General features: G+C 38.1%; 1 protein-coding gene across 7 annotated transcripts in view; it reads right to left on the reverse strand.

Annotated features, from left to right (window-relative positions):
- The window catches only part of NBEA (neurobeachin), a 517,855-nt gene that overhangs the window by 412,932 nt on the left and 83,281 nt on the right, over positions 1 to 21,642 (reverse strand). For all 7 annotated transcript variants that reach the window (XM_054837772.1, XM_054837762.1, XM_054837753.1 and 4 more), the window contains exon 2: positions 4,121 to 4,352. In XM_054837772.1, the coding sequence (XP_054693747.1) occupies positions 4,121 to 4,352 (232 nt within the window). The remainder of the gene's footprint in view (positions 1 to 4,120; positions 4,353 to 21,642) is intronic.

A 21,642-nucleotide genomic window follows, 5' to 3' on the forward strand; every position in this document is an offset into this window, starting at 1 on the left:
AACTAAACCCTCTTGTCTTTTACGATGGTGAATTCTATGACTCAGCTCCTCCTCCAGTACCTACAAGCATCTGTCCCCTTCATTGTATAGACTCCAGTCTGCAATGTAAAGCTGGCAGCAATTGTACCTATTGTACGTGATCAGAAATTAAGAACAGTAACACACTGAAAACTCAGGAAGGGAAATCAGCACAAGTGAACACCAATCTTTGGATGAGAAATTCCCAGTTCTTATTTTGTAGTCTTAGCTTGCTTTTTAGATCAAGCTACTTCAAATTTTGCTTCCTTTGCAGACAAAAAGTGTTGTATAGAAGCAAAGTTATTTGGTAAAAATCAGAACACCGGTAAAAAAAAATAATCTTCTAACATAGATAACAAAAGTGTAATATAATACAGTCAAACACAGAAATGATTGGCAGTTTTTAAAAATTACTGAGCATGTGTTGCTTTGTTTCATTGTTATAGCCCTGTACTACCTTATGGCACAGAAAATTTCTTATTTCTACTGAAGATGCTGATAACCCACAGGCATTAGAAATACATATTTATAAATAATGAATAAAACATTGATGGAGAGAAATAAATGTAAGCTCCCTAACAACATAACTCTGGGTAAAACAACGACTTGAAAGACTGAAGCCCAGTAGGTAACAAGTAAAGATAAAGCAAAGAACAGCTGTGGAAGTCGAAGCACTTAAAGCTACTTAAAAATATTGCTGTAAATACCTCTAAAGAAGGTTTGTTTCTTGCTTCAAGATAACAAGACTTAAAGGGAACTGTACTCTATTACATAACTTTATTCAGACTTGTTAGAAATCTCATATAAAAGAGTCAGTCCACATCTGGTTTATAAATCCTAATAATCCACTCATCTATAAATGGACAAAGGTCACACAATGGGATTTTTTAATGTTTACTTCATTTTTTTATATAAACTAAGATCACATATATAACTGGTATCTGTGATCTCATTTCAGAAACAAGACTGTGTAAATAATATTATTTTACCGTTAAGTCCAGAAGGACAAAACAGGCACCATTTCTCATTTCTAATGCATTTCTAAAATGCACTGAATGCAACAGATTTTATTTCTGTGAGTGGCACCTTCTGACTACTTTCATACTAAGCAGTTTATATATGACTTATAAATTAATCAGAAGCCTTGAAGGAATGCTTAATTCAGTCACTTAATATGAAAATACAATGGTAAAAGAGCCTGCCTGTCTTTCAAGTATCAATGAGCATATATCAAAACGAATGGTATGGCATTAACTTTAGAAGACATATTAAACAGTTGCATTGGAAATGCAACTTCAGGAAAACTACCCTCATGCCTCCTTAACCTTTTAATAACAGACAGCCATGAAATTGTGAATTTTAACTCTGTTGGTGAAGTAAATTAATTTCTACAGGTTGGCAATAGAGAATGTGATAATTTTGCAGTTTTTCTTATGGAACCAGTTCAAAGAGAAATGTTTGTCAACAGTCCATTAATGACAGAGCAGTCAAAACCTAACATTTTTGCTTAAAAACTAGGAGCCGTTTCAGTGCTTAAGAATTCAGTTTCAGCAATTTTAAAATCATTATCTACAGCATCACAACAGAACTGAAGAAAATAAAGTGGGGCTCAAAGGAGACATATCCACTCTGTACAAGTTCAGGCTACTTTCTCATCCACCATTTAGACTTCTCTGAAGGTACTACAGACACACTATCCCAAAGAGTCCCTCAGAGCAGATGATCTGCTTCACTAATCATCATCTGGAAACAGAGAATGGCAAAAAGTTAATCCCTCAAGGAAGACCTTGTGCAGCTGTTAGAGAAAAAAAAAAGTGCCAATCACCTATGCAAATATTTTAGGAATCTTTTCCCCTTCATCATTGATAAAATGGCTGACCATCCCCTGTCTTAGCATAACAGATTATTACAGTACAAAGATGACTTTTGACAGGTGATGCTTCTGCAAAGCAAATTGGAATACAAGTGGCAATGATCCCATTTGGATTGCAATTGAGGCTTTCAAGGCGATTAAGCTTTTATTCTTGACCAGAGAACTTGCAAAAATCTGAAGAGGTGAGATATTTAAAGTGCTGAGAAGCCTCATGAATCTGATAGTCTTCATTTAAACAGACAGACAAGTTCTTCTCACTGCAAAAGATTGGGCGCATGTTTATTTGCTATCATCTTACTTTCATAAAACCAGAGAAGAGTGGCTTCAGACTTAGACTGGTCCTGAAAGCATGCTGTCAGAACATAAAACAGAGATTACGCCTGTCTTGTCTATTTAAACCTTATCTAGGTCTAATCACAGCATTTCACAAAGGAACAAGTGAGCTGACCTAAAAACAAACAGTCAACTCCCAAACCAAGCAAATAATACCCCAGAAAACCTATACCCTTTTGCAGAAGATAAAAGCCAATTGTAAAACATTGGGCTGACAAAGTATTAGCAACTGTTTTGGGAAGACAGTGGTACTACCTTCCTAGGAGTAAGCACTAACACAACTCTTGTTCAAAACATGCTCGTGGAAGCCAGATCCTATACTCTTGATTTCTGTCTTCTACAATTACCTAAGCATTTTTTAAAATTTCGCACTGATGGGGATATCATCACAGTTATATATGCCACATACGGAAGTACTATTTCGGGGAACTCACATTGGACCAATTTTATTGGTATGATTACTAATGTAAGCACATTATTTCCATGAGTTAAAACCTGAAAAACTTCATGATATAAATGTTTGGTTTCATCAGCTGATGTCTTATAGTTAATGTGGAATAAAACAATATCTTTGCCCTTATAGTATTCTGACATATTTACAAGTCCTGCAAAACAAAACATACTTGGTGCAAACCATTGGTTTGTGAATCTGTTGATCTGTTATACTTCACTCTGAACCTCGCAGAACAATATCTAGCATAACACTTCTGGTTTTAGCATTTACACTTACATTTCTAATCAACCAGGTGTGCACTAAGACTTGCTTTGTAATGCAAAATGTAGCTTTTCAAATACTTAATATTACAGATTCCTTTACACTGAAAAAAAAGCCAAGGACAAAAATGTTCCTGAAGAATCCAGTTTTCCTGCTGCTGTTATCTTCCTCTTGTTTCTGGTCTGAAATCCTTGCTGGTTTACTGTTCCACAAAGCCTAGATATGTGTCAGGAATCAGATCACCAGCTAAAATCTTAGAATTATGGGAGACAAACCTCTTCAATTTTTCAATAATGCCTCACAATTTAAGTGTCCTACTACCAGTCCCAAACTATATAAAAATTAAAAACTACTTTCACGCTGAATTGAAATAAACTGCTTGGATTAAGTTTCTCCCCAAGAAAAATAAGGAGTAGAGAAATACTAATCATATGTAGCTCTCAGCTGCCATATTTAAAAGTGACAACCAAAACCACTTCTCTAATCAAGTAATTCAGGATTCCAATTTGTACCCCACTACTGAGAGGACACATTATGGAATGACATAAACTCCTTCAAAAGTACTCCAAAAACCTTAGCTGTGCAACAACTTCATCGCTTATTTTCAGTAAGTGAACAAATGATGCTATTTTTTAATGCTGCAAAAAAAATTATAGGACATTACAAACCACAAGTATAAAAACCAAAGAGCACAGCTATACATTATGAAATGATTGTTTAATACACTCCAAATGTCCAGCATGCAAAGCTATGATTAATTTCTGATATGCTGTCAGATGTAGGTTGTATTTAAAGTAGATCATAATAACAGTTCTAACACCTGAATAATTCAAAATGATCAATGTACCTAAAAACTAGAATATTACCTTGACAGTTAAGAACTCTAATATTTACTGCTCTTAATTATATTCAAAATTGCTTTTTTTGTTATTAAGATAACATTATATTCTCAGATGAATTACCAGGCAGCTATTTTAAACAACGTATCTACATATATTTTAAACTAAGAATATATTTTTGCTGTTTTTCTGAAATTGATAGAAAAGTACTTCTGACTCAATAGCAGTACTAACCAAAATATCACGTTAAGCAAAAATCAAGACATCACAAACCCTTCCATAATCACAAAAAGTTGATAGTTCAAGAATGCAATAATTATTTTATCAGTTGGCAATTTATACCTGCAATCATGTCGTCCACAGTACTCATCTTCAGCAGTACCTGTTCAATTAAGCCAACTTCCGTGCTAGTCTGTAAATTACGGACACTTTTACGCAGAATTGCTGTGAACATACTCCAGATTTCTGCTTGGCACGTTACATCACAGTGCTCCAAAAGCTCTGACATGCACGTAATGCTCTCTGCATCCTGGATTATAAAGTTCATCTCTAGATCAAATTCGCCACCAACCAGCTACAAAAGAAAACAAGAACAGCGTTACAACGTGAAATACATAGTTTAGTGTCTTTTATACCTCCATTGTGACCAACACTGCGTATTTTTTGCATGATGAGAGAGGTAATTTTGATAGAGATCTATGATCTACGAGACAGCAAATTAACAATCATGCTATGCAAAACAGCTTGTACAAAATATACACACTAATATCATAAAACATTACCTTCAATTTTGTCATAGTGCTGAATACAACACTTCCATAAAATAAAATCAAAAGGTATTTGAAATATTCCTTCCTATAAAGTAATTGAAATGATAGCCTGGCCCCAAGAGATGTACTGCAGAAGCTGCAGAACCTGAAAAGCTCAAAAGCAATTGAAGCTCTCCTACAGTTCTCTGGAGAGAAATTTGCCTACTCAGAAATAACAAGACACTGAAAATAACTTAGCTGTGTTTTCTCCTGATATAAGCCAACATTTGCCCTTAGTCATGTGTTTGCAAGACCTTACTGCCCTTTCCATTGTACGACTCACATAGTCATGCAGTCATGCTCAGAAGAAGAATCAGTGATCTGGTCTGGACCAAAGCAGCCATGGAAAATTTGCTTAATTGTACCACAGATCAGTTCATCATGTGGCCAAGGAAACCTACTGCTGGTGCAAGGGAGAGGTAGCACTGGAGAGGAACAAGCAGGAACAAGATGAAAAGTGCTTTAACAGCAGTACTGATGAAATCACAGCCTGACTCCTGTCTACCTAGATACATGCAAAATGCTATCCAATGTCCTCAGCTCCAATTAAATAGCACAACTAGCAGGCACAGGTTGTGTTTTGGGTTTGTTTGGGTTTTTTTGGGGGGGTGGGGGGAGAAGAAAAAGAATTATCAACAGGTTGCGAAAGATGTAATCAAGACCAAGTATATCTTAAGGAATGGAATTCACCAATTTCAATGAGTCGGGTAATTTAAAAAAGATGAACTCAAAACAACTTACTGAGCTGAGTATGGAACTGTGTTGGGTTTGTATGGCAGGGTTTTGGCGGCGGGGGGGCTACAGGGGTGGCTTCTGTGAGAAGCTGCTAGAAGCTCCCCCTGTGTCTGACAGAGCCAATGCCAGCCGGCTCTAAGACGGGCCCGCCGCTGGCCAAGGCCAAGCCAATCAGCGCCTCTGTGATAACATATTTAAGAAGAAGAAAAACACTTAGAGAGAGAGAGCTTTTGCAGCCGGAGAGAGGAGTGAGAAGATGTAAGAAACTCTGCAGACACCAAGGTCAGTGCAGATGGAGGGGGAGGAGGAGCTCCAGGCGCCAGAGCAGAGATCCCCCTGCAGCCCGTGGTGAAGACCATGGTGAAGCAGGCTGTCCCCCTGCAGCCCATGGAGGAAGGATGAGGGGGTGTAGAGATTCCACCTGCAGCCCGTGGAGGACCCCACGCCGGAGCAGGTGGAGGCACCTGAAGGAGGCTGCGGCCCGTGGGAAGCCCACACTGGAGCAAGTTCCAGGCCGGACCGGTGGACCCGTGAAGAGGGGAGCCCACGCCAGGGCAGGTTTGCTGGCAGGACTTGTGACCCCGTGGGGGACCCCATGCTGGAGCAGTTTGCTCCTGAAGGTCTGCACCCCGTGAGAGGGACTCCATGCTGGAGCAGGGGAAACGATGAGAGGAGTCCTCCCCCTGAGGACGAAGAAGCGGCAGAAACACCGTGAGATGAACTGACCGTAACCCCCACTCCCTGTCCCCCTGTGCCGCTGAGGGGGGGGAAGTTTGAAGCCGGGAGTGAAGTTGAGCCCGGGAAGATGGGAGGGGTGGGGGAAAGTGTTTTAAGAGTTGATTTTATTTTCTCATTCCTCTACTCTGTTTTGCTTAGTAATATATTAGATGAATTCCCTCTCTAAGTTTGGTCTGTTTTGCTCGTGACGATAATTGGTGAGTGATCTCTCCCTGTCCTTATCTCGACCTACAAGCATTTCGTTATGCCTTTTCTCCCCTGTTTAGTGAATGAGGGGAGTGAGAGAGCGGCTCTGGTGGGCACCTGGCCTCCAGCCAGGCTCAACCCACCACAGGAACTTAGTTTAAAAATATAATCCCCTTTTAATGGCAGAAATATCTTTCAATTTTGAAGGACAGAAAGTCTGACTCTTATGCATCCTACTTTATCCTAGTAACCTTGAAGAATTTTGAAAGCACCAATGTTAAATTTCAATAATTGCTAATATATTACTGTCCTGGTTTCGGCAGGGATAGAGTTAGTTTTCCTCCTAGCAGCTGGCATAGTGCTGTATTTTGGATTTAGGATGAGAATAATGTTGATAACACACTGATGTTTTAGTTGTTGCCAAGCAGTCAGGGACTTTCCAGCTTCTCATACTGGCCTGCCAACAAGGAGGCAGGGGGCACCCAAGAAGCTGGGAGGGGACACAGCCAGGACAGCTGACCCAAACTGGCCAACAGGATATTCCATACCATATGACGTCATGCTTAGTATATAACTGGGGAGTTAGCCAGGAGGTGGGGCAGCTTGGGAACTTGCTGAGCATCAGCTTTGGATGGTGAGAAATAGTGCCATGCATCACTTGTTTTGTATATTATTATTATTATTATTATTTTCCCTTTCTGCCCTATTAAACTGTCTTTATCTCAACCCATGAGTTTTAATTTTTTTGTTGGGGTTTTTTTTCATTCTCTCCCCCATCCCACTGGGAGTGGGGGTGGGTGTGAACAGCTGTGTGGTTCTTTTAGCTGCCGGCTAGGTTAAACCATGACAATTACCTCATTCAGAAATGCAAAAGAACAGAATAAATTAATTATAAAATAATTTTAAGACATTCTTTTCTATTTGTTTCAGGAAGTTATATAATTAAAATTGCAATAATATGTTTTAAATTAAAGATATTCAAATAATTCATCTTTTACAGGGGCATAATTTCAACGGTCACTTTTATAGAAGGCTGTTTCATAGCCTATTTAAAAGCAGTTGGTATTGCCTTCAAATTAAACTCCAAACAAGAAGCAAGCTGAAATACTATGCAAACTTCTTCTGATAGTTAAACCTATCCAAATATTCAAAGTCTTCTTTCAGACTCAGTCTTCAGACAGAATTAATACAACTAAGCAAGGACTACCTTTGGCTTCTACCCTAATTCATAACTTTCATACACTTACAAATTACTTTTTCTCTATCAATTAATTGCTAATAACCAATTGATAATTTTCTAACATAAAAGCTTCTAATATACTAAATATATAAACTGACTACCTCCTTAGTTCTCCTGAGACATTTAATTACATTCAAATAAACCTATTATTCTAATTATGATTTTTTATCTTAGAACTTGTCACTGCATATTGTATATTTGCATATTTGGTAAACACATAATGTGTACCAAGGGCAGGCAATAAAACTGTCAAAATTAGAAGCACAGTATTTCTATGGTCACTCTTTAGAATCATGGAATAGTTTTACAGAGGAAAACACCACACTTTTCAAGAAACCCAGGTGGAGTTTCTACTTCTGAAAACACCAGTAACTGGTTGTTTTTTCAGATATCTCGCCACCTAGATGAGCCTCTCTGAGATTATGTTAGAAACAGACAGAGGTAAAACAGGCACCTGTAGAAGACATTCAATTAAACTCTCTCAGATGCTTATCCTAAGACGAAATGAAACATCTTCTGGAAGTGTCTACTTCTCTCTATTTCTTTCCATGCAGGAAATGTAGGATGAGAAACTGTATTTGTGGAGTCTCCATCCTTGGATACATTCAAAAGCCATCTGGACATAGACCTGGACAACTGGCTTTAGTTGGCCCCACTTGTGTAGGCGGGCTGGATCAAAGAATCTTCAGAGATCCCTTCCAACCTCAACAACTCTATGATCATACTTAGATATACAACTTCAGATACCTAATTTAGGTGAGATAAATCCCACCATTTGAATTTGATAACAGAGGGACGTACAAACAAGGAAAAAGCTAGTAATACATCAGTTGGAATGCAGAGATTCAATATAGACTGATCCCCCTTTCCTCAAACACTACTGTAAAATTCTTGCTAATGTGAATTAATAAACTAACACAGAATGGTTAAAACAGACTAAAATAATTCACAACAGACTAAAATAATTCCAACTGTGTTTGCTTGCTAATGTAAATTAATACTTTAATATGTAACATTTAAACCAGTCTGAAATAGAGCTCACTGTATCAGTCTGAAAAGATGGGACATTTCTCCACCCAATTCTCTCTGTCCACATCTCGCTGAATGGCAGCGCAGCCTTCTGCTGTGTCAGCCACTCCTCCCAGTTTTGTATCATCAGCAAACTTGCTGAGGTTGCGCTCTGTCCCCTCGCACAGGTCATTGATGAATATGTCAAATTAGCCCAGACTAAGTACTGACCCTTGGGGCACACACAGGCCTTCAACTCGACTCTGCACCGCTTATCACAACCCTCTGAGCTCTGCCATAGATGAGTGGACCTCACTGTCCACTCATCCAACCCACACTTCCTAAGCTTGCCAGCGAGGATGCTGTGGGATACAGTGTCAAAAGCCTTGATGAAGTCGAGGGAGACAACATCCACTGCTCTCCCCTCATCTACCCAGCCAGTCATACCATCACAGTACTATTAAAAACAAGCTGTCTGTATATATAAAACATCCCAGCGAATCTGCATAAAAAAATACACTGAATGCTAATAAAATTGGTTTGATGGAGAATCTTCTACTGGACTATGGACTATCCAGTAGGTAGTACAATTATTTTACTTGTTTGTTTGGTAGCAAGAGATTTATAGTCCATCAGAGTGACTGCTTATTTCACCAAAGAAACCATTAAAATGTACCTGATTTGCCCTTAACTGCACTTTAAGCATATTTCAGCCTCTAACAAGGATCATAATTATCATTAAAATCAACTTCCTCAATAAAGGAAACAAATTAATGAACTAATCAATGGTGATGGCAAAAATTTAAGAAGGTGGGCGGAGGGTTACTTTTTTTTAAGTAGTCATCCTAAAAATCACCATAAATTAAAAATATTAACAGTCATGATAAAAAGAAGTCTAAGATGACAAGGAAAATCTAAGCAAAAATGAAGTGAGTATACAGAAAAAAATGACCAGAGTTAAACTGTGTTCAAGAAGTAATACAAAGGAACCGCGTCTGCTTTAAAACATGAAAAATAAAATATAATTCAGCCAAAAAGTAGAACATTTACTATAAAAACAGCATTCTCTAACAACATTTCTACAGCTGCATTTCCCTAGCAAAAGACAGTAGGTAAAGAGGAATAACCAGTCAGTCTTCACAACAGAGGCAGCTTATCAGTGGAGAACCACAGCAATAATAAGCTGGTAACAAGGGCTGTTACTAATGAAAGGACGACGTTTGCTGAGGAGCCAAAAACCATTAAATGCAGTTAAAAACCCACAAACTACTGAGAGCTGCAAACATTTTTCTGATATCATATCAAGTAGCCGGGCAAGACCATATAAGAAGAGTTCAAATTTAATAAATGCAAAATAATACCACATTATTATAGTTTTATCCACACGTACAAAATGACAAGCTCTCAAACCTGCTATTGTCAGCCAGAGAAGAGATCTTGGAGTCCCCGTGGGTACTACTTTAAATAAGTACTCCCCATTAAAAACTGTCAGTAGGCCACTGTAAAAATTCACGATGAACTTGCAACTTTATAACTTGGGTACGATTCTGGATGCAATATCACATACAAAAAAGTTAAATCATACTGCCATAAAGTAACTTATTTTTAAGATAACGTGGGAGAGTTCTGCAGGAAGACAAATTTCACCTAGAGTACGATATGAACACTAAGACAGAAATCCTTACAGGAGCCAGTATACCATGCCATAAATCAGTGCTCTTCCTATATCATAGATCTCAAATACAATCTTTTTTCTTATGTCAAACACTCAGTCTTAATTTGCATTCTTCAAGTGAACATTTAATATTCGGTAAAGACCATGCTTTCACTGTGATTAAGTATCTTGAATTATTGCTTGTACTTTTTCAAGCTCATGTATCACTTTTTAACTGTTCTGCATCTTTCACAGCACAGCTGTAAGAACTGAAGCAGCAAACTAATGTTCAGATCACGGTTCCAAGTCAGATGAATATGGTCAACAAACATAACTCCTCCTGAAGAAGTACTGAACTGGCAGTTATAAGCAAATTAGGCTATCTTCCCTGTCCTCAGGTTGTTTACAACGACAGGTTGACACTCCTTGCAAATTGCTCCAAGAACCTATCTGAACCTACATTACCATCCTCAAAGCAGCTGCACTACTCAGAATCTCCATTTTTTTGAATACTGTTGCCATTCCTCAGTAAGCTTCTGCCATTCGTTATGCTATGCAATAAAACTGTTTCTTCCTAAACTGCCAAATCTAGGCAGAACTTAGGCTGGTCTTTCACACCTTTTTGATCTAAAACAGAGATTAAATACTCGCCCAAAATAGAGAAGTTGTCTACATATGCTTGATAGTATATTCAGATCATTTCTCAGAATGGAGTGAAATATGTGCTCCTGAACATCTAGAATTAAATTGTTTACTTGTGAAAATCAGAATTGTTCAGAATCCGATTCTTCAAATTAAGTTCTAAAGAATGGAATGAAATTAAGAGAGGAGACGAGAAGGAGAAGAGTTACAGTTGAAGGGACCTATAATGATCATCTAGTCCAACTACCTGACCAACTCAGGGCTGACCAAAAATTAAAGTATATTATTAAGGCATGGGGCATCGACCACCTCTCTAGGAAGAGTGTTCCAGTGTTTCACCACCCTCTCGGTAAAGAAATGCTTCCTAATGTTAAGTCTGAACCTCCTCTGATGCAGCTTTGAACCATTACCACGCATGCTGTCACTGGATACCAGGGAGGAGAGATCAGCACCTCCCTCTCCACTTCCCCTCCTCAAGAATCAGTAGAGAGCAATGAGGTCACCTCTCAGTCTTCTTTTCTCCAATAACAGATGGCTTCTCAACAGAAGGAAAGGAAAGATCACAGTCAATCTTAGAAGAAATAAACCAATGGAACATCAGGATGGTAATGCTACTGAATGGCAAAAAATTCAAAGAAAGTAGAGGTTATAACTTATTCTAGGAGGTTTTTATAAAAAAACCCTGAAGGCATGAAGATTTTTCAACACAGTTTCATCTGTGATTTAAAAAAAACCCAAACTGTCAAGCATAAGGATCTTTAGTAGTGTGAGAGATGCAAAGAGATATTTTAGAGGCATTTGTGGGGTTTTTTTGCTAAACGAAAAACATGAGTGCATTCTGCTAAAGAAAGAATGACACAGTAATACAAAGACAGTAATAACAACAAATTATGAAAATCTGAACTACAGGAAGATCAAATAAAATATTTTTCTTTGCAGTTACTTTCATGTTATATAGATAAAGTATCAAAAATTTCTTAGAATACTCTTTTTTTTTTTCCATGTTCTGCACTCATACTTTGGAAGAAGTTTCATGGTACCTAAACTGGACATTTCTGCTTACTTTTAATATTGTACACATATTTCTCTCTACTCCTCCTCTGATTCACAGTCCTAAGAACTACTAACCTGTACAACTGAAACTTAACACATTTTCCCACAGAGTTTTTGTTTACTCAAATGCCATCTTAATTACAAAGATGCATATAAGGAGAAAAAGTTATTATCTATAACCATCTCCTACTTCTTGTCTTGTATTTAATCTGTAAACACTTTTGGCCAGGCAATTTTTTTTTTTTTTTCAGTTACACATTTATCCAGCATAAAGTGAAATTTGATTGTACTTATCCACAAAAAAACACAAAAGGTCTTTATTGTAACCCTTTTTTCCCCATCTACAGTAATAGCCTCATATTTTGTGTATTTGTCTTGGTCAGTGAAAGTATATTAGAATAAATCAAAGTCTTCAAACACCTAAATCTCTAAATTTGCTGTTCATTGCCATCAAAGCAGCACTTCTTTCTAGTGTCCTTCAAGTTTGATTTCTATCTGCATTTATTTAAACAATAATCAAGAATATAAACTCTAGAATTCTAGACAGACAGTGCCATTGAAAAACTGAATTATGACAAAGGTATAATTGCTACAACTCTAACAACTTCCAGGTCAGATTGTGCACTGAGGCACTTCTTCCTTCCCGCTCTTAATTAACTGTTGTGACACTTGCTCTTCCCTTTCTAAAGCCAAGAATAAATGAGGGCGTATCTCAGTCAACATGACAACAATTCTCATCTGTTTTGGACTAGTTTGTGAAAGCCACTTTAGGTTAAAATATATACATACACAATTTTAATAAACAATCTTGCCTTGTGACTATAGGAGGTAAGCAGTTTGGAAGCAAAATTATTAATTCTCTTCCTCTCCCTGATGTTCATATATCTTTTTAGGCATTGCAAAACAGCTGATTTGGCATTTGGCACAAATTTCCACAGGGAAAGAGCTGGAAATAACCAGCTGGGTTAAGAGTGAGAACCTCTTAAAATCCCAAATCAATTAGTTGCTTTAAAGAGAAAATAAGTAAACTTTTTACTCTTGATAACAAAGGCCATCACGTAACATTCAAGAATAATTCTTGTTCAAACTGGAACATCTTTTCTACAAAACAACATTGAATTGATTTCATAACAACCAGTGAGAGTTCAAAATACATGGAACCAGACTGCTACTGCTTCTTTTCTAAAGATAGGGCTCCAATTCAAGCATTAAAACACAGTAATCTGACAAAAGTGGTGGTGGACCTGGGCAGAAAGAAGAAAAATCACTGGTTTTTGGTCATTAACTAAACCATTAAATTCCTAAACAACTAATTCAGGTTTTAAGGAAGATTCATCTTCAGCTGCATGAATGAGGATTTCTTTACATAAAAATGTTTAGAATAATGCTAAATGAAATAAATTCAACTTTTCAGTGACCAATATGTGTGCCAATCACATGTACTTGTTAACCTAAATGTATCAATACTACCACAGAGAAAAACACAAGTAACAAAACCATACAGCTGATATTTTCCATAACTGGCACAGTCTTCTTTTTTTTTTTTTTTTTTTTTTTTTTTTTTATGCTTAACTGTTGAATGGATTTCTTTAGAGATCTAAATTACCAGTATGTGTATCTGGCATAATTTTCAAAATTCTCTTTACCATCAATGGAAAGTAAAAGGTGCTTCTGGGAAGTGATTCATCTCCCTGGTTTTAGATGCAACATTAGGATGAAATAAATCTTTCCCTGTGAATGTAGTACTTTTCACTGACTATAAAAGGACAACTAGTTCAGACAGGCACATCTAAAGTTATGTCAGATTAATTTTACCCAGTGTGCTCACAGTATGCGTTATAACTGAATGACAGCACTAAAAAGACTGATTCTCATGTGAATCACTACAACAGCACGTAATTCTCCACATTACTGTTCCTTTTTTAAAGGAGCCTTCATTCATTTTAGGTTCAAAAGCATTTTTATCCTGAATAATGTATAGTATGCACACAGTAGTGTGCCACTAAGGGAATGCTACCTAGGTTTATTGACAATTTTTCAGTATTCCAAGAAAAGAAAATAATTTAAATGTCCTTTATACCTGATGAGAAAATATGAATGAAGTAACAACATTCAGCTTCACTTTTGGTACTTTCAAGCACGAGCTTGTCGTTATGCTAGTTTAAAAATATTACAGTGAAAGATGTACCTTTAATTTCTTATATTTTCTTTTGGGGGAGGAGGGCATTCCTGTGGATTTGTGTACTGCTTCTGGCTGGGATTGAGTTAATTTTCTTCATGGTAGTCCATATGGTGCTGTGTTTTGTTTGTCACTAAAACAATGCTGATAACACACCAATCTTTTTGCTACTGCTAAGCGGGGCTTACACAGCGCTGGGGTCGCCTGTTTCTCACCCTGTCCTCCCAGCGAGTAGGCTAGGGGGGGCACAAGAATTTGGGAGGGGACACAGCCAGGACAGCTGACCCCAACTGACCAAAGGGGTATTCCATACCCTCATTCTCAGCAAGAGAGAGTGTGGGATGGTATTTCCAAGCTAGGGGTTGTACAAAGACTGGCTGGGCATCAGTCGGCTTGTGGGAGCTGGTGAGCAATTGCCTTTGCATCGCTTGTTCCCCCCCCACACACTTTATCTTTAACTGCCTTTATCTCAACCCATGAGGTTTTTCTTGCTTTTGCTCTTCTGATTCTCTCCTCCATTGCACTGGGGTGTGGGTACGTGGGAGCGGGTAAGGTAGTGGGTGGTTATTTGCTGACTGGGATCAATCCACCACGGTTTAACCCACCATGGGTTTTTGGTTCTTCCAAAAACATCACACTTCAATGTTTGTCTGAGAACATCAAACCCCAAATTTGCTGAATACACTATAAAGCATGTTTATTCTCCATTTCAAACAAGCCTGCATGCTACACCACTATTATATAGGGAAAGCATTTTATCATGCCCCTCCCCATCCTACAGTCATTTTCTGTAAGTCAATAGTTTTGGTAATACCTACAGTTTTATCTCTTTTTTTAGATTTTAGACCTTTTTTCCAAGCATGAAGAGAAACATTAAAAATTTACTTGAAATGTTTGGAAGATATTGAACATTGTGAAAGAACAAAGGTTCTATGAGCAATGAAGATTAACTTTGTACTTACCAATGTCCTCCTGTTGTCATTGTTACCTGCCTCAGGACATTAGCTTTCTTGGGACATAAACCAGGAAAAGACAGTAAAAATTATTATGAGAACTGTCTACTTTCCTTTAATATCTGGGAGGACAGTTCTAAATAACATCACTGGCACCAGCAGTAAGGTTTTGTACAATGAAAGGACAAAACTAGTGATTGCCAAACTGTATTGGGTCTGGCTGGGATGGAGTTAATTTTCCCCACAGCAGCCCTCACAGCGCTGTGCTGTGTGTTGGTGGCCGGCAAGGTGTTGGTAGCACCCCGGTGTTGTGGCTACTGCTGAGCAGGGCTGGCACAGCACCAAGGCTGTCTCTGAACATCCCCCCTCACCAGTAGGCTGGGGGCGGGCGAGATCTTGGGAGGGGACACAGCCAGGACAGCTGACCCAAAGTGACCAAAGGGATATTCCATACCATATGATGGCTGCTCAGCAATAAAAGCTAAGAGAAAGGAGGAGGAATGGGGGACGTTTGTTATTTATGATGTTTGTCTTCCAGAGTAACTGCTACACATACTGAAGCCCTGCTTCACGGGAAGCAGCCGGACATCGCCTGCAGTTTTCCTTTGCTTCCATGCAAGGTGTTTGCTTTATTAAACTGCCTTTATCTTGACCCATGATTTTTTTCCGTATTATTTTCTCCCTCCCTGTCCTGCTGAGGAAGGGAGTGATAGAGTGGTTTGGTGGGCATGTGGTGTCCAGCCAAGGTCAACCCACCACACAAACTGAAACAGCTTTTCTTGTAAAAAAATTACACATAGGTTTATCAGGCACTTTTGAAGCTTTATTAAAAAAAAAAAAAAAAAAGTTATAGTTTTCTAAACAATCATCTTGCAGTTTCACATGGCAAAGCTGGCACAATGCAGCCCTAATACATTGCTTAAAGAAGGTGTGAACTTTCATCTTTGGAGGGTTTTCCAAAGAATGAGTAATTATAGACAGTAACAGACACAAGGTATTTGTCTGCCAAGACCCATTCAGTCCAGTCCTATGATTCCAGTACTCCCCAAGTCTCAGGAGAAATGTTTGCTCATTTGATAAGCCCTGCAAAACAGCAGTTGTCAATACTTATCTAACGATAATGGTAATGCTTAAGTAACAGCAATGGTAACATTAAGTCACTTCAGCAAGCTGTCCCAAAGAAAAACCCTTAAAGGAACTGTACCTGAGAAACAAAGGTTTCTGTGTATTTAAACTGAGTTACATGTGTCTTCAGATATTGTTCCAGACTCTCTTCATCGATTCTTAGTATCAAAATTATAAGCTGCTTTGATGCAAGAAAGGGGGAAAAGTAATTTTGTTGTGCTGCTCAGAAAACCTGTCCCCTGTACTGAATCCTGATTAGTGTCTGATTGTTTATCATGATGAGGTATTGAAATGCTTTGGCTGAAACTTCATGGTGAAAAAAACCCCAAACCCTGATAGATGGAAATGACAATCTATTACTTAGTTTAAAAAGAGCGCAATGTCGAGGCATGCCTTGAACCATATTTCTTACAGTAGGAATGCTGTAGTACTGCATTAGAATTGTGGTAACATATATAACACATAATTATCTAGGTCAGATTAGTTGAATTTTATTAACTTGCTCCTCTGATAATATAAATATCAACTGGAAATTCAATAAATAAAATACCAAATATGTTTCAATGGAAAAAAAGTCATAGGACTGACCTTCTGAATGCGGCACAAATCTAAAAGTCAAATCAAGAGAAAAGATTAAAATTAGAATTACGGGTACACTGCTATACCATGTTCTGCGTACCAATATTAATGCAAGTGTGCATTACACCAAAGCATTGAAAACAAAGGTAGATCAACTGCAGTCAGGTATACATATGATTTCCTGAGACAAGTATCAATTACACTCAGATACACCACAAGCCTGTGTAACTTACAGAGTAAAAGTTTGACTTAATAGCTTGCTAAGAGGAAATTTCACCTCCTTCCCTCCCCTGCTTTTTTAAACACATACTTGACAAAGCCCGGCCTTTCCTTAGTATCACTGAGACTTAGAAAACACAAAAAATACAGATGGGGCTATTTGGCACAAAGTTCTCTAGCTGTCCTTTATGTAACTGTAAAGAACGCTTAACTTCAGCGTTGGACAGAAATTAGTCTGATACAGTTCAAATGTCTGCCCTCATAAAAGCTTCGAGTCCTACCTTAGAAGGAACGCAAGAGGCAACAGTTTTAAAGTGTGAGACAGGATAAATTTTACCCACTTCAGAGAGCTGGAAGAGCAGTCCAGTCACTTCTGACAGAAATGAAGACCAATAAAGGCATTTTATGTACAAGTACCTAACCCAAAACACAAAACCAAAAGGCATCCTCCCGGTTTAGAGTTCCTGTCTCACCAGAAGGACACTCTCTTCCCATTTATTACACCAACAGACCTTTTTGGGCCACAGCAGAATACAAGCTTTCAGTTCAAGATGTTGAACCTGAATACTGAAAGACTAAGAAACAGAACTTGCAGGTTTGTTTTCAGGGAAGTAAAATAAAAACTATTCTCAAGCTCGGAACTAACAGCACCAACTTGTTTTCACTTTGTCTAGTTTAGTTCCCCTTATATACTCCTTCTGATCTAGACTTAATCAAACACAGATCAGCTGGTAGATAAGGGGATGTCCTTACGTCAAAAAAGGGAACAGTTAATGACCATTTACTTTAAAATGCAAAACCAAGTAGCTTAGGTTTGCCACACCTGTGAAAGTAAAAATTCAAAATTGATTTTTACTTACTATAAGGATGTCGATAAATGAACATAGCTTAAGGAGCATGAAACATGGTATTACTAAACAGATATTCCTTGTTCATTTTGCTTATAATACTTCATAGCCCATTCTTGGCTCTCTTCTCTTACAACCTTCACTTTAAGCTCAAGATACAGATGTGAATACAGTAATAAGGTCATGACAGGTATAATAAGCTTCTAATTTCCAGGCTTCAATAACCAGTTATATTTTAAAATGAGTTCTTTGGTGGTGCTTTGGAGTTTCGCTTTTGTTTGTTTGTTTGTTTTTGCTTTAGCACATCTTCTTTTGTTTCCAAGGCAGAAGAGAAGCAACAGAAATTGAAATAACTGAGTTACCAAAGTCACAACTCAAATGTACTCTGAGAAAATAAATGGCTTTTGCAAGTACTTTTGTAGCTAACAAGACTATGCACTTCCACCAATGGAGCTTGCACAGGCAAATCTAATATGTCACCAGCATCCCTTACTTATTTTTCAGCCATTTATTGATTTCTTGATAGTAGCTTGAAAAACCCAAAGTTCTTCAAAAGTCACAATGTATACATACTTTTTTTTTTAAAAGTAGTTTGAATAATGTATTATCTCTGTAAAGCAAACCTTCCAGAGGTTTAACATAGCTATCAGAGAACACCATCAAAAAAGCCAAAGGACTAAGAAACATTAAACTTTCAGTAATTACACATTGGTTTTAATCTACTTTGTACTGCAAAACTAACAGTATCACACAAAATGTTTGTGCAGATAGAAATGTCTGGTTTTTTTAAAAGACAACAACTGAAAAATCCTACAACACACACACACACTCCTGCTTCCCCAACTTCACGTACAGAAGCAAACAATGTATTTCCTATAAAAACCAATAAAGGATTTTAGTCAACAGAAGTCTCCAGTAAATCAAAACATTTGTTTTTTTATTTTCACAGATAACAAAATTTGTTATTATTCAAATGTACTTGTCAAAGCAATTTTTTTTTTTTTTTTTTTTGTTAACTCATAGATGCATTCTGTGACTAGAATAAATTGCAACAATACAGCTAATGGAATTTAGTCTTGGAGGATGGTGGGGTTTATTTCAGAATCATCTGTGGGATGGTTCCGAGGCACATCAAGGACACACAACTTAAAGATTATAGAAGAAAAATGTGATAAAGGATGTTAACCATGAGTATTGCGGTGTATGTTATATCTAACCAGTTTGGCTAAGATCATAAAAATAGCCATATACCATCAGGACAAAGATCTACCTAGCCCACTACTGTCTTCTCAACAGCCACAATATATCAACCCTTGGCCTGTAAATCCAAAATGAATAGCCCCCAGGCTCTCTTACTGTCTCCTCCTTTCCCATGAAGCAATCAGAGAGGCAAAGCGGTTGCTGTCTGCTGTCTCTAACTTCTTCTTCCTCCTCAGTAGCAGCTCTTCTGCAAGCTCCCCCCGGACAGAGAATGGGCTGACTTCGCCCAACCCAGGGCCTCACTTTTCTGCTCCGCATTTCCTGCAAACTTATCCAGTATAACCTGTCTGTCACTCGACTGCCGTTAGGGAGCAGGTCTCTATCCAAAACACTCCTACATCCTATTATGTCCTATGTCTCTCCTGAGAGGCTATGGAGAAAAGTATTTCCGTAATTACCTGTTCCATCGTATTAAATGAAATTTGGTTATCACAGATATTCAGCAGCTAACCAAGAAATAATCTACTTTTTATTCTAAAGGATACAACTATTTGAATATAAATAAAAAGTTTATCCTAAGTAGCTTTCATATTGCAATCAGGTTTCTATAAAAGAATCAACATATGCAATTCAGTTACCTTGCTAAATACGACTTTGTGGTGGTGCAGCCGCCCAGGCCACTCCGAGAGCTCAGGATAAGCCCCATGGTGCTGCTGTCTTGGAGACAAGTGCAGTAATTTGGGCATCGGGCACTCCAGCCACACCTGGGCCACCTGAAGCCTGAACGGTACATAAGGATGAGCCACGCACGCTTTGGGAAAAACTCCCATTCTGCTGTTGTCTTGGTCACAAGTGCGGTAGCCTGGACCTGGGGCGGCCACAAACTGTGGCCAGAATGGAGAATACTGACCAAAGCCCATCATCTCAGATCCTATAAACAGCCATCCAAAAGTGAGACCTTTTGAGCTCTCCGGACCACCCAGCATCTCCCCCTGAGCTGGGACGCCTCTCAGGGCAGATTTCATCAGGATTCAAAGGTCATCCACCAATGATTTCACGAGGACTCAAAGGCGTGATTTCACGAGGTTCACTAACCGTCTGTTGATGAATGCCGGCGCATAAAAATGAGTAATTCGTGAAACTCACGAAAAGGGAAATTTTAATCATAGGTTAACCTGTGTCTCTGTGTGTGTGCGCGCGCACGCGCAATTTGGTTTGGAACTATTTGCCCGTCTGTGTGTGTGTAATTTGATTCAGGATTGTTTGTCTGCCTGCCTGTACGTGTGATTTGATTTAACCTCCATCTGTGCGTGCAACCCTGCTGCAAGTTTCAGGTGACCCTTGCCATTCTCGAATCTTTAACTAAGTTACTATTTTGATCATAACAAATTCCACTGCATCGCTCTGTTAAATTGGCTGATGATTAATAATTATACAACCTAATCTTGTGATCTATCTCAAAAATATTAATAAATCATAAACTGCTGCTAAACTAAAGTCGTGTAACAAAATCTTATTTGCGACACACCATCAACCCAGGTTGCTTTTTTTTCTATCACTGCACTGGTGTTTGGTAAGAAAAGGAATTACTTCCATTCCTCTCATTAAGCTATTTATTACCTATTTTAAAATTAAGTAATCAATTTTTAAAGTGTCCCATTATCACGTCCACCTTTCTCTTAAATTTTGATTTTCTTTAGAATCTTTAACTGCTTTTATTTTGAACTGAAACATTTCCCTCTTGTCACAAAACACTCTAAGACTCTGAAAAGCCTCGAAACTATAAATCATGGCTATGCAACATTTAAAACCAGAACGATTCCAATGAACTCAGTTATGACAGTGCCATTTCCAATTGATACATATAGGTGTCAAAAGTATCCTGTTCACATTAACGATTAATGATACAGTGATAGCCCAGGAGAAGGACAGTGCCGGGGACAGACGATCTCAAACAACAGTGAAGTGAGAGGTGTACAATTGTGGTTTGTCCTCCACTTCGTGTTGCTGAAAAGCAGGAGCTTAATGGGAAGAACAAAGAAGTGTCCTTAATTCTCAACATCCTGCTGCTCACTTACATCAATAGTTTTGAGATAACATTTTTGGTATCAACATTATGAAACTTTCCAACAGCAACACTCATCACCAGTTTGTGAAGCTCTACGTCCAGTTTCAACATGCTCATTTTCAACATTCTCCGATTTTTAATTAGATGCCAAAAGCATTAACTACTTACATACAGCCTTTCCCCCCCCCCCCAGAATTTAACCTGGGAGAAAACAACCCAGTGTTTAGGCACAGTGAAAAGCCCTAGCTTATTTCTGTACAATGACTCTTTATTGATTATAAAACAAATGTTGGACATGTGATACAGTTCCATTTAATTCTCTACATGTGACATAACTAGGTAAAAGAGAACCAACAGTAAATGAAGAAGTCTCAGTCAGCATTCCTTCTATTAAAAAGATATGTAGATTATACCAAATAGTAACAAAACCCCATAATCTGAGTTAAACTTATCAACGGAGCTTGAACAAACACTTCCTGTAGAACCTACCTAATTCTTGTTAATGACTGAAATGCCTGTTGACTGTATTTTATAAATAAGCACAGCCAAAAGTATAAACAGGCATGGTTTTACCTCAAAGCTTACTCTGTTCCCTTGATAAGTGCATTTTGTCATATAAATTTTAATT

The sequence above is a fragment of the Grus americana genome, chromosome 1 (assembly GCF_028858705.1).
Source record: "Grus americana isolate bGruAme1 chromosome 1, bGruAme1.mat, whole genome shotgun sequence".
NCBI classification, from domain to species: Eukaryota; Metazoa; Chordata; class Aves; order Gruiformes; family Gruidae; genus Grus; species Grus americana.